This window comes from Nothobranchius furzeri, chromosome 1 (assembly GCF_043380555.1).
Source record: "Nothobranchius furzeri strain GRZ-AD chromosome 1, NfurGRZ-RIMD1, whole genome shotgun sequence".
NCBI lineage: Eukaryota > Metazoa > Chordata > Actinopteri > Cyprinodontiformes > Nothobranchiidae > Nothobranchius > Nothobranchius furzeri.
In genome coordinates this window covers 46,880,125-46,891,968 of record NC_091741.1, presented here as the reverse complement: position 1 = coordinate 46,891,968, position 11,844 = coordinate 46,880,125, and the positions used below count along the sequence as shown (strand labels likewise).

General features: G+C 41.8%; 1 protein-coding gene across 2 annotated transcripts in view; it reads right to left on the bottom strand.

Annotated features, from left to right (window-relative positions):
• Positions 1 to 216: 216 nt before the first annotated feature.
• chchd3a (coiled-coil-helix-coiled-coil-helix domain containing 3a) overlaps positions 217 to 11,844 on the bottom strand; it is a 76,783-nt gene continuing 65,155 nt past the window's right edge. The window contains exons 8-10 of one of the 2 annotated variants that reach the window (XM_054739725.2): positions 5,249 to 5,384; positions 3,693 to 3,733; positions 595 to 779 (exon numbers count right to left, since the gene is read on the bottom strand). In XM_054739725.2, the coding sequence (XP_054595700.1) occupies positions 770 to 779; positions 3,693 to 3,733; positions 5,249 to 5,384 (187 nt within the window). In that variant the 3' untranslated portion in view covers positions 595 to 769. Of the gene's footprint in view, positions 780 to 3,692; positions 3,734 to 5,248; positions 5,385 to 11,844 lie in introns of both variants that reach the window. The other variant, XM_015959210.3, reaches the window with a different exon arrangement.

Genomic DNA, 11,844 nt, shown 5'->3' with positions numbered 1-11,844 from the left:
GCAATTTAGGCCTTTCTCTTCCTTTAATCTGACGGCACAATCAAGCTGACCCACCTGCTACTGAAAAAACATGGTAAATACTTTTTAAATACTCCTTTTTGCCAACAAACCAGCTGTAAAAAATTAACAAATATTTGTTATTAGTTAAAGCAAAGCCAACAAGTATGCACCCTCAAGATGCTGGACTGAAAGGTGAAAAAATAAATTCAGCAACAGTTCATTGTTGTTTCGTCTTTATTTCTGGTGTTGGTGTGGATAAATGCTGAACATAAGTGAAGTCAGACAAACTGAAGCGTATTTGTCGACACCATAGTGCACGAGGAAGGAAATAAATTACTGAGAACAGGAAAGCCATTTAAATGTAATAATATGAACACATAAAACAAGTGGAAATGGATCTATGTGGCAGAAGCAGCTGGTCTTCTACAGGCGCTTCTGGTTAACGCTGATTGCCAAGCTCAGGCCTGTTGTGTCCTGTTGAACATCAGATGTATCACTACCACTCTGTCAAGATCACAGGAGACAGAGACAAAGGGTAAAGGAGGTAGGAAGGGATGTGGAGGAAAAATGGCTTCATTCCTCTCCCCTTGTTGTGTTCAGTGCCTCTCGTCTGGTTTTGGTCTAATCTGGGTTTTAGAGGTGCGTGTTTTGGTGCGGACTCATTCCTCCACTCTGGTTTAGTTTGTCAGTCCAACCGTCCATCAACAATCCCTCACAATATGCTCTGCATTGCTGCTTCATTCTCCTTCTCACCCTTATCCCCCGGTCCTCAGCTTGTTCTGCAGACAGATCAAAAAGGAAAGTGCATCAGAGAAGGAAAGGCAAAAATATCTATCAAAACAGACAAACAGAAGGGAAAGATATTATTTCACACATGAAAGACGACACAAAGAGAGGACAGCTTGGGAGTACAATAAAAGAGGAGAGGATGAAGTGAGTTGAAGAAGCATGGAAGGGACCCAAGGGCACTGGATTCCATATTAGTGATAAGTGCAACCACAAATCCCCAGCACTCCCCGTCAATAACCATTCGAGCCAGCGTACTCCAGCAGAGGCGACAACAAAACCACCTCAGAGAAGATGAGTTGGGGGGGGGGGATAAAAGCTAAGGAACAAAAATACCCGTTTCCTCAGTCGCCAACTTAATAACAGCACTGGAAGATCTCTAAAGAAATCCGAGTTTATTTTTCCCTTTATTGATCTATCCGTAAAACAAATATTGGCTATAAAAACAGCTGCTCCTAGCATACCAGCTGCACAGCAAAAGTCTAGATTAGGACCAAAACATCAACAGGATGGTCACAGCTCATTAAAATTCTCAAAAATTAAAAAACAAGACTTGAAATCAGTCCCTATGTTGAAAAAATATTGTTAATGCAAATATTTGTGCAAATACAAATTCTTTTCCTTCTGAGGTCTTGTTCACGGAGAAACCGTGTGATCGTGTGTTTCACATGCATGCTCATGGTGAAAACTTTCTTCAGCCCCCGTCCTCAACGTTAGCCGCGGGAAAGAAATAGATGGGTCATTAAAAGCTAGCCTCTTCTACATCACTGGGAAAACATTTAATGCCCCGCCCACCTCGTCTAGCGACCGCTGCAGGCTGTGTTGTTTTAGCGGCCGGGAGAACGCATTCCAAGTCTCGGCTAGTAGAAGCTAATCATTAACATTTCCACTCAGCTAAAGACATGAAACCCCGCGACCCTGCTTGGACAAAGCGGGTTCAGAAAATGGATGGATGGATGGATAAAGACATGAAACATGATAGTATTTCAAGCATAATTACAGAAATTATAAACTCAAAAGCATGTTGAGCTGCTCAGAGAAATGCTACGTCTAACAAGCTGGAAGGGTTTTTCATTGACAGTGCTTGCTAATACGTCTCTGCCTGATATAGGGCTGTTTAAACCTCAAACAGGAATCTGGCTCAGCCCTTTGAGAGTGGCAGGGAGACGGAAGGGTCAGCCTTAAAAAATAAAGTGGAGAAAGAAAAGATAGGGAGCAAAAGGCAGCCATGCAGCAAGAATATGGAATGAGGCAGCAAGCAGTGGATGGAGAGATCAGCCTCAGTGATAAACTCCTATTCAATGACAGAAGGAGAAGAAGAAGGGAGAGTTTATCTGTCCTCTGACCACCTCTTTTTCCTGCCGCTTGCTATCAGACCTGTTAAGAGCTGAATGCATTAGAAATGTGACTTGGGATGAAGGATGGAAGGAGAGAAGGAAGTGTACAGGTGAGGTGAGGAGGGCACAAAGGAGAGCAAAAGTGGGTCTAAATGTTATCAGTGACTGCTGTGATAAGAGGGCTAATTATCAGTGACAAAGGCCAGGCAGCTGACAGACAACACTTCTGTCTTGGTCAGCTTCTGTTGAGGGGTCAGCTTTGAATCTGAGATTTGGCTCATGGAGTTCTCAGCTGTGATTAGATGATATCTCAGCCATCCATATCTCTATCCGTGTGCATCGGACTGAGAGGGCAGGAGACACTGGTTGGAGGTCACCTTTGGATCTTCTGACCTCCAGAAATAAAAGTCGTGTCCTTTGGCATTTATACTCACCGCAGCGTCCTGCTTGCCTCTGATAAAGCTGCATAAACATCCAAATCAAGAACCTGCATCAGCTCATATCAAACCTCCTTCATTGCTCCCCTCTATTCTGTCGGCTGTGTAATTCTGCCCATTATTCCCTTAAAGCCTTATCGCACAACTGTCTCTTTTGCACCTAATGACTTTAAAGGCAAGTCTTAAGACAGATAAGCACAGATGAACAGGAGTGGGTTGAGATTGCTGCAGGCTGATAAACACAAGCGGATTACCATTTTGTCTCAGGCTCGCTTCCAAACATTTTAAAAGATCCTAACAGCTTCCAGAACGTGAAAAAGCCCTTGCTGCATCCCAACGAGTGTACAGGTAGCCTCCTTAAATGTGCACAAGCGCGCACACGAATACACACGTCCGCAGGATGAATAAAACATTGTGCAATTTACATGATGTATAGCTTAAAAATCTGCCTGCATCTGACTTTTGGATCTAATACTATGCCCACGAGAGTGACCGAGACGCAAAACTCGGTTTTCTCCATTTTCCGGGGAAACAATGCAATTGCAAAAAATCTAATAGAAAAGCTCTATGAATGCAAATTGAGTCTTTTTGAGGGCAACGGACGGTAGATATTGCAATGTGAGAGAAGGGGAATCAAGTTAATATCACCCTGAGTGACATGACTATAACCAGAATGTTTTGACTGTGGGAGATGGAGGATGAAAAAACATTTGCACTCAGTAATGAACAGAGGGAGCACAGACGAGACGAGGATGTCCAACCAGTGGCTGCTGCTCTCCCGGACTTATTACATTAAAACATACACGGAGACAGTCGGGAACGCCTGTGTCAGCAGGTATTATGGAAATATACTGTAAGGTTCAAACCAGCTATTTAAAGAGTTTTATTCAGGCGCCAGAAACACACAGGAAATGACATCTTCCTGTCTAACAGCCAGCAGTCAGAGGGTGTACTGTAAATGCATGTTAGGGTGTGTGCTTGTGCAAATTACATCAACTCATCTAGACATTAAAAAGGGAAAGCTGTGCTGGACGTAACTATAGGGTCAGTGACAAATGCTGCAGCTGGATGGGAATACTTCTGTAACACAGATTACACCACGTACAACTACTTAACCAGATAAGGGACTTACACGTCGTCTGTCCAGGAAGGTGCTTGCACATGCTTGTCGTTCTTTCAAAAAGGAAAAGAATTGGGTTGAAAAGTTGGGATATGTTCAGGTTGATGTGACATCCTTTTGTTTGAAAATGTTTGTCTTCTAACGAGAAAACGGTGCAGATTTATAGCCGTTAGATGACTTGATCTCAAACAGCACTGAAACTCAACAGACCCTCATTAGCTGGGTTCCCATCCAATTATATCCAGTTTTACCCAAAATACACAAAAGAAAAAGCTTAGATCTGAATGTCCTACTGTTGAGTGATAGTTGAGAATAGGGGTAGAATGATATATTGGGCCGATATTTACTGTTGTTTTTTAATTTATTATTATTATTTTTTTAATGTATCTGCAATAGCCGATTTGTCCTTAATAAAGTCAATTTAAAGTCAGGCACATGCTCGGGCGGCCTGGTTCTGTTACAGAATTGAATTTAAATGTATTTTTACGTTCACTAATAGCATCTGCATGATAAATACTCTAAATTAAATTTATTTAGGTGTCTGACTTTAACACTGAGCAGTGCACAAAGTTAAGATTGAACAGTTAGTTAAATTTAGAGTAAAAAAACTGATTCCGCTTCAAAGATTTTGTGCATCAACTGATGTTATTAGTGACATTTAGCATTAAAATAAGGCAGAAAATGCCTAGATATCGGCCATCAGCTGACCATGACTCCTATATATCGGCATTGGTATCGGCAATAGCAAAACCAATATCGGCCTCTAGTTGAGAATGGTTTGATTAAAAGGATGATTTGTCTAGAAATAACTACAGAAGTCTGCACTATAAAATAATTAAATATTTAAAAAAAGACACCTGTATGTGTGTCAGCACTTTTTGGCATATCCAAGTATCTCATAAGCATCTTCTAACAATAAAAGTTATTTTTGTTCACATACATATCATTTTTTGACAAAACCCTTATTTTTGAGTATCAGCCTTCATCAGCGTGAAAATTTTCCTCGTCGCTACAAAAACCTGCTCAGGTAGGATTTGATGAATACAAAAACTGAGCAAAACCAGCTCCCAAACTCCCCAGATCCCAATCCAATAGAGCATCCTCGAAGTGCACTGGAACCACATCCACCCGCACAAGCACCACCCCCATCCCACAGGTCTCAACACATCTTCTGCCAATGTCGCCGTGCCAAACACAACAGAACCCCTCAAGAGGGTCTGTGTGGATGTCTCCATGGGTCAGAGCTCATCTAGCACATTTTATAGTAGGCAGGTGGTTTTGGTGATTATTGTGACTGTAAGGATGATTTCTCCTTAAGGAGTGGGATGATGTGTAAGACAGACTTGTCATAATTAGTAGTTGAAGTAAAGGAGTTAATAACGTGGGATAGATTTGCAGTTTGGTGTAAAATACTTTGATTACATGTAATTCCTTGAACTTGGCATTCATCCTTCCATTTTCTATGCCCGCTTCTCCATGCAGGGTCATGCGACCATCTTGCAACAAGGACAGATATTTGAACCGCAACACTTTTGACTTTCAAACAAATAATTCAGTTTAAAACGCACCTGTTTGGCATTGTTGACACACTGAAGGTAAAGAGCTGCTATGTTGGAGCAGTTCAGAGTTTTTCCAGCATTCTCCTTGTAACAGGAAAGGACCTGGCCCTGAAGGTCTGCACACACAGGATTCACTTCATACCTCCTGCAGGGGCGAGAAAGACATACCGAAGAGTGTGAAAAGAGAAAATACTGCATTTACCAGGAGGTGAGAAGATGGAGGACAACAAAACCAAATCAAAAGTGTAAGACACAAACATGTACGTAACACAGGAAAGAATGGGTGGATAAAAATGTTAAACTAACTAAACGCATAATGTTGCTCAATGACAAGAATGACAGCAATGAAAAGGAAGAACAAAACATTGTTAGGTTTATCTCAAGAGAGGCCATGTAGTTAGAGCCCACAGATGTGTGTGTGTGTGTGTGTGTGTGTGTGTGTGTGTGTGTGTGTGTGTGTGTGAGTGTGTGTGTGTGTGTGTGCGTGTGTGTGTGTGATTCCATTCTAAAACACCTGACGCAAGAATCAACAGAACTGTATTGCTTTGCTGAAAGGCAGGTCATTGGTCCACACCTGCTGTGTACACCTCAGCATTTCCCTGGAGAGGCCAGAGGGTTTCCTAAAAACTGAAACAAAATTTCCATCCTGAAAAAACAGGAGATTCATCAGTGCTGCTGGACTGCGGTGAGGACAGCCTCAGAAAGTTAAAGATATAGAACACTGAAAAAACATTTTTTATTGACTATTTCTGATTATAAATGGTCTCCGAGTTTTTCATGCAGGCTGAACATGAAACAAGTCTCCTACACCTATTCCCCGCATTAGCTTCTGATAGAAAATAGATGGTGAAATGCTAGCATTTCAAATGCCTCAACATCCACGGACTCACCCACCTTGACTCGCGACAGGGAAGGCAGTTGTTGGTTTAGCGTCAGGAAATAGCAGAGAACGTGTCGGCCTAGTTGAAGCTAACCGTTAGCATTAGCAACTCCACAACATGGCTAAACTCCTGCAGGCTTTTGTTATTCGTGGAGGTAAAACAACATTGCAAGTCAGTGGTACAGCTGCATTGCTTGTTAGACAATCAGAGGTAATATTAGGGAGGCAGCGATGGATCGGCATTTGATCCCAATCGGCCGATAGCACCCCTATCGGTTTTGATCGGAGTTTTCAAAATAGATCAAAGCAGACCGATCAGACCATTTTAGATTAGGTTATGTTTCCTTTATTCCCAGATTATGTAGTTTGTAGCACTCATTATAATGTTGTAGAAAATTTCTGGTCAATCCACGTGTTCGGTATCGGTGATCAGCATTCTTTGATATCGGTATCGGTGATCGGCAGCAAAAAACCTGATCAGTGCATCCCTAGGTAATATGTCCAAATATTAATAAGTAAGACTCCAAATCCTGCTGTCTGAAGCTCTCTTCTGATCTGACAGTCTTCTAGTTCCTGAAACAGTCATATCAGGCCTTCTTTTTGTACTCAGAGTACAACTTACAAAGCATTCATTCCTACTAGAGACCACTGGAAATGTACTGATTAAAAGAGTGGACCACATCTTTAATGTTTCCTTCAAAAAAAAAAAGCATCTGATTAGTCAGGACAAATTGTGTAATGCATGAAAAAATGATTAAATATTTCCAAACTGGAAAAATGGAAAATTTCATAGTTTTGTATCCATTTGGGAGAATGAATCAAAAATATTCATATTGTAGGCAGCGCACAACTTCACCTGATAATGTTTAAATGTATCACCTGCTGCTAATTACGCTGATGTAATTGGTATTTTAATGAAGGATATTTCTACACTTTTGTATGTTTAAATGATTTTTATGCAAGAGTTGGATGTTGTCTCTAGACCTAGCAGCGGGACTTCCCAGCAGCACTGGTGTCCTGCAGCATTAACTGCTTTTGTCTGTCTCTTCACACACCCCATAAAAATCCATAATGACTACGTTTGCACATGCCTATTGGCCCATTATGCTAATAGTGGTGTCATCGTTTTGCTCACATCACTGCTCAGGACTCAGCATCTGCCCCACTAAACACGCCTCGCACTGGTGTGAAAGGGAATGGGATTTTGCCTGCCAGCAACTCCGGACCTCTCAAAGGAATATTGGGTGGTGGAGCCAAGCCCCTGTAGTCAGAATCAGATGTTTGATTTGCATCCTGGAGAGAAAAATTACCCCCTGTTGGATACAAAGTGGGGGATTGGATGCATGGGTCATTACTCAGGGTGCAATGCAGCAGGAAGCTGTAGCAATCGAGACAAGTACATATGTGCATCACCACATGGTCTTACTGGTTCACAGTGCTGCAAAAATCTATACAGTCCTTGCTGGCAACTTGCTGACAAATTAAAACAATATGGGGTGCTGCCTCCAAATATTCAACAATTAAAACTCAGGGATGAATAATAATCAATTTCCAAGCAAACCTGCCGCAGGCTAAAGTCTTATCTTGAGCATGAGGATATTTAAATTAGGTTCTGGAGCAGGTCTACAACTAGAACCATGCACCACCATTCATCCTTACAGTGCAGGCTAGAATATTATACTGTTGGGAGACGTTCTACATTTGTGTATCCATCAGTGTGAGCTTCAGTCATTTTCTAGGACACGTGACAAGGCCATTGCTCTGCGTCAGGGTGCTGAACGATGACGGCAGAAATCACCGCCATTCTATTCCTATAGATCCAGGCACTCATTTATTACACTGCCTATAGGGCATCTACAGGGAGGAGAGGAGTCACAAATGCCCACTAATTACTTTTTTAAGCGTTTGCGTTAATGCCAGGTGCATCCCGCTGATAGAAACCACCAGTGTTTATCACCAGTGATGGCCCCAAAGAGAGAGCGAGAGAGGGATAGGCAGACAGAGGAAATGAGGGTGGGCAAAAGTGAAGAGCATTTCTTGATGAAGAACTAAACAGTGGTACTTCTATTTATGCTTAATCTCGGTTTTTTTCTCAGGGGAAAGGGCTGAGAACGTGGTGGAGTTAATCATAGGGACAATAACTCTGTCACACACACCGTGGCAGAATGTTGCATCCTCTATCATCTGTCATTAAGATTAACATTAAGTTCTCACTGCCATCCGCACACAGCCGCTGCAGAATGACTATAACCTCCCCTCCCTCCTCCTCAGTTTCACATTAAGTGCCCTCGTGTCATTTATTATAGTGTGACTGCTATGGTATTAAAAAGCAGAGGGAGAACATGCAAAAATCACAGAAAAGTCACACAATGAAAACACCATAAAATATACGAGAACACTCCCTTATATCTACCTTTCAGTAGCACCTCGCATTAAAAAAGCACAAACATAAACTGCAAATTTAACAAAACTGCTGGGAAATAAGTATGAATTTAAGTGATCTCCAGGTAATCTTCTATCTCAATGCCCCAAACCAAGGAAAAGATTATGCTCTGAAAGCTGAACACAGTTTAGAGCATTTCATAAAGCACAGACGATTCTGTCACCATGGGAATTATAAGGTTTCATTATAAATATAGTCAAAAACAGCTACAAATCATCCAGTTTCCATGTAACCTGAGCTTTCATAAACAAGGACACCGTTTCAAATTCCCAAAGCAAACGCTTGCCTTCACTGTGTTTCTTACGTGGGGAAATGATGGCCAGAGGCATGTTGATACATTTGCCTCCTTGTTTTGTTCCAGCCATGTAGTTCCAGAGATAATTAATAAGTTGAACTCAAAAAGGATTGATGCAAGTTAGAATTGTACTACCTACATTTTAGCAAGAGTTCACCAAATAGTAAATCCATTTGAACTGGCGATAAGAAGACTTCTTAATATTTCTCAAGGCCAAGGGCCAAGCATACAGGCTTTACCATAATCCTCCCAGCAGTTTGAGTCAGGTTTTGTAAAAACTTTAGACGTACAAAGTTTAAAAGGGCTCTACTGGCCAAGAGCTGCTTGACTTTTACACCTTTGATACTTTGGCTACTCCCTGTCCTCATTTTGGTGCAACTATGACTGGCAAACTCTTCATATGAAACAGAATTTCCTCATTTGAAATGGTTCTGCTGAAATAAGATGATGGAAAGGTATTCAGGACTGAATATCAAATTAGCAGAAAAAGGATAGTTTTAAAAGTCTTGTTCACTGAGAAACTGTGTAACACTTGCTCTTTTTGAAATACCATCGGCCGTTTCACATGCTTGCTGAACATGAGCATTTTCTTCAACCCCCATCCAGCCACCCATCCATTTTCGGCCGCTTATCCGGTTCAGGTTACGGGGGTAGCAGCCTAAGCTAGGAGGCCCAGACTTCCCTCCTTACAGCCACTTGGGCCAGCTCCTCCAGGGTAATCCTAAGGTGTTCCCTGGCCAGGCGAGAGACATTGTCTCCTCTCGTTTGGATGTGCCCGGAAAACCTCACCAGGGAGGCATCCTAACTAAATGCCTGGGCCACCTCAACTGGCTCCTCTTGATGTAGAGGAGCAGCAGGTCTACTCCAAGCCCCTCCCAGATGATTGAGGTTCTCACCCTATCTCTAAGGGAGAGTCCAGCCACACTGCGGAGAAAGTTCATTTTTGTTGCTTGCATCTACGATCTCATTTGTTCGGTGACTATCCAAAGCTCGTGACCAAAGGTGAGAGTCGGAAATAGGGGTCGACCGATTTATCTGAGTAAAAGGTAAGGCTTCTCTTTGGCGTTTCAAAACCCTACAGCTGTGTATTTGGTGTGAATTAAAAATAAAATATGAAATAATACTTAGCTGAGTGAAAGAAAAAATGAGCCGTAAGAACCGCCGGTAACAAGCAGCATGCTGCTAATGCAAGGCTAGCTTGTTGTCAACTTTAGAGACCGTCTTTAACTCTCAGCTGCTTTATTGCTTAATATGTTAGCTCCAGTTTTATAAATAAAATTATTTTTCTGTATGAGAGTCGGAGAATTTCACTCTGTGTGCGGAGGAGAGAAGAGGAGACTCCAGCGGCATCTGCACCCCCTCTCCCGATGGTGGTGTTCTATGTTGGGAACATTTTCTCATGTGGGTCGAAGCCAAAGAACATCACTTGCTTCTCCAGTTTTTATTTGGATGACACAATGAACAGAAACCACAGAAAATGTTCGCTATATAAGTACAAGCTCTTGTGTTTTTCTGTTTATCATGTAATCTGTGATCAGAAACAGCAGAGATGTGTTCCGAATAAAGACTGCATTTTTAATTTGTACGCTTCGTTTCCACGTAAAATCCAACATCAACAGTCAGTAACACTAGTGAATAGTTAGGGTGCACTTTTATTAATAGATGAGTGCTGTTGTTTAAACGTTTCTCTAATATTTATCATATAGACTGTAATGTGCTGAGTTCTCCTCTGCTCTTTCTGCCACAGACTCAACTGAAGATGGATGCTCTAAGTAAACACTAACAACCGTTTCTCCTGATTCGTTTTTGTCTGATGGCTCAACAAAAGTCAGATCCAGCATGGAAGCAAGTCATGGGGCCAAACCAAGGAAAGCAAGGTGTGATATTAGCAGGAGGCTGGTGAGCTATGAGCTGAAAAATGTAAAAACAATCCAACCTGAAGGTTCTCCATCTCCAGGCACGGAAGCTGCTGCTGAGACAAGAGCTCTAAAGGATTTTGTTTATATTTTACATGAAAATGTTATGAAATAATGAGTTAAAAAGACTGAACAAACTTTAGATGTTGCTGATGTTGTTTTAGCAGGTTACTATTGTGTATTTTATTGATTATTACATCACTGTTATGCATTTTTCTGTAGAATCTGTCTTTCTAAAGTTATAAATATTTTACTTACATGTAAATGTGCATCCCAATAAAACATCTGCTAAACAAATGCCTTGAAACATTATCAACTGGCATTTCTTTTTTTTGCCTCTTTTGTATATTTAATTGGTATTTTTTATTAATCTTGTTAGAATGTTTGATTTTAACACTGAGCAGTGCACAAAATTAAGATTCAACAGTTGGTTAAATCCAGTGTTTAAAAACAGATAAGGTTCAGAAATCTTGTGCATCCAGAGCTAGTGATAAAGCATCTAGATAAGGTGCCAAACATCGAGATATTGGCCATGAAATTGGCCCCAAAAAATCAGAAGCACTTTTCGACCATTGGCTGACCACGACCACCTCATATCGGTATCGGCAATAAAAAAACAATATCAGTCGACCTCTAGTTGGAACGTAGAACGACTGGTAAATTGAGAGCTGTGCCTTGCGGCTCAGCTCCCTCTTCACCACGACAGATCGGTACAGCGCCCACATCACTGCAGAAGCAGCACCAACTGCCTGTCAATCTCGCGCTCCATCTTTACCTCACTCCTAAACAAGACCTTCAGATACTTAAACTCCTCTACTTGGAGCAGGACCCCATCCTTGACCTGGAGAAGGCATTCTACCCTTTACCGCCTCAAGACACACCCTGTAGTCCCCTTTTTTAAAAAGGGGGACCACCACCCCGGTTTGCCCTCGATGTCCACGCGATATTTCAGAGCCACCACAACATCCAGTGCCTTAAGGAACTCTGGGTGGATCTCATCCACCCCCTGGAGCCTTGCCACCGGGGAGCTTTTCAAATTCAATTAAATTCAAAGATACTTTATTAATCCCA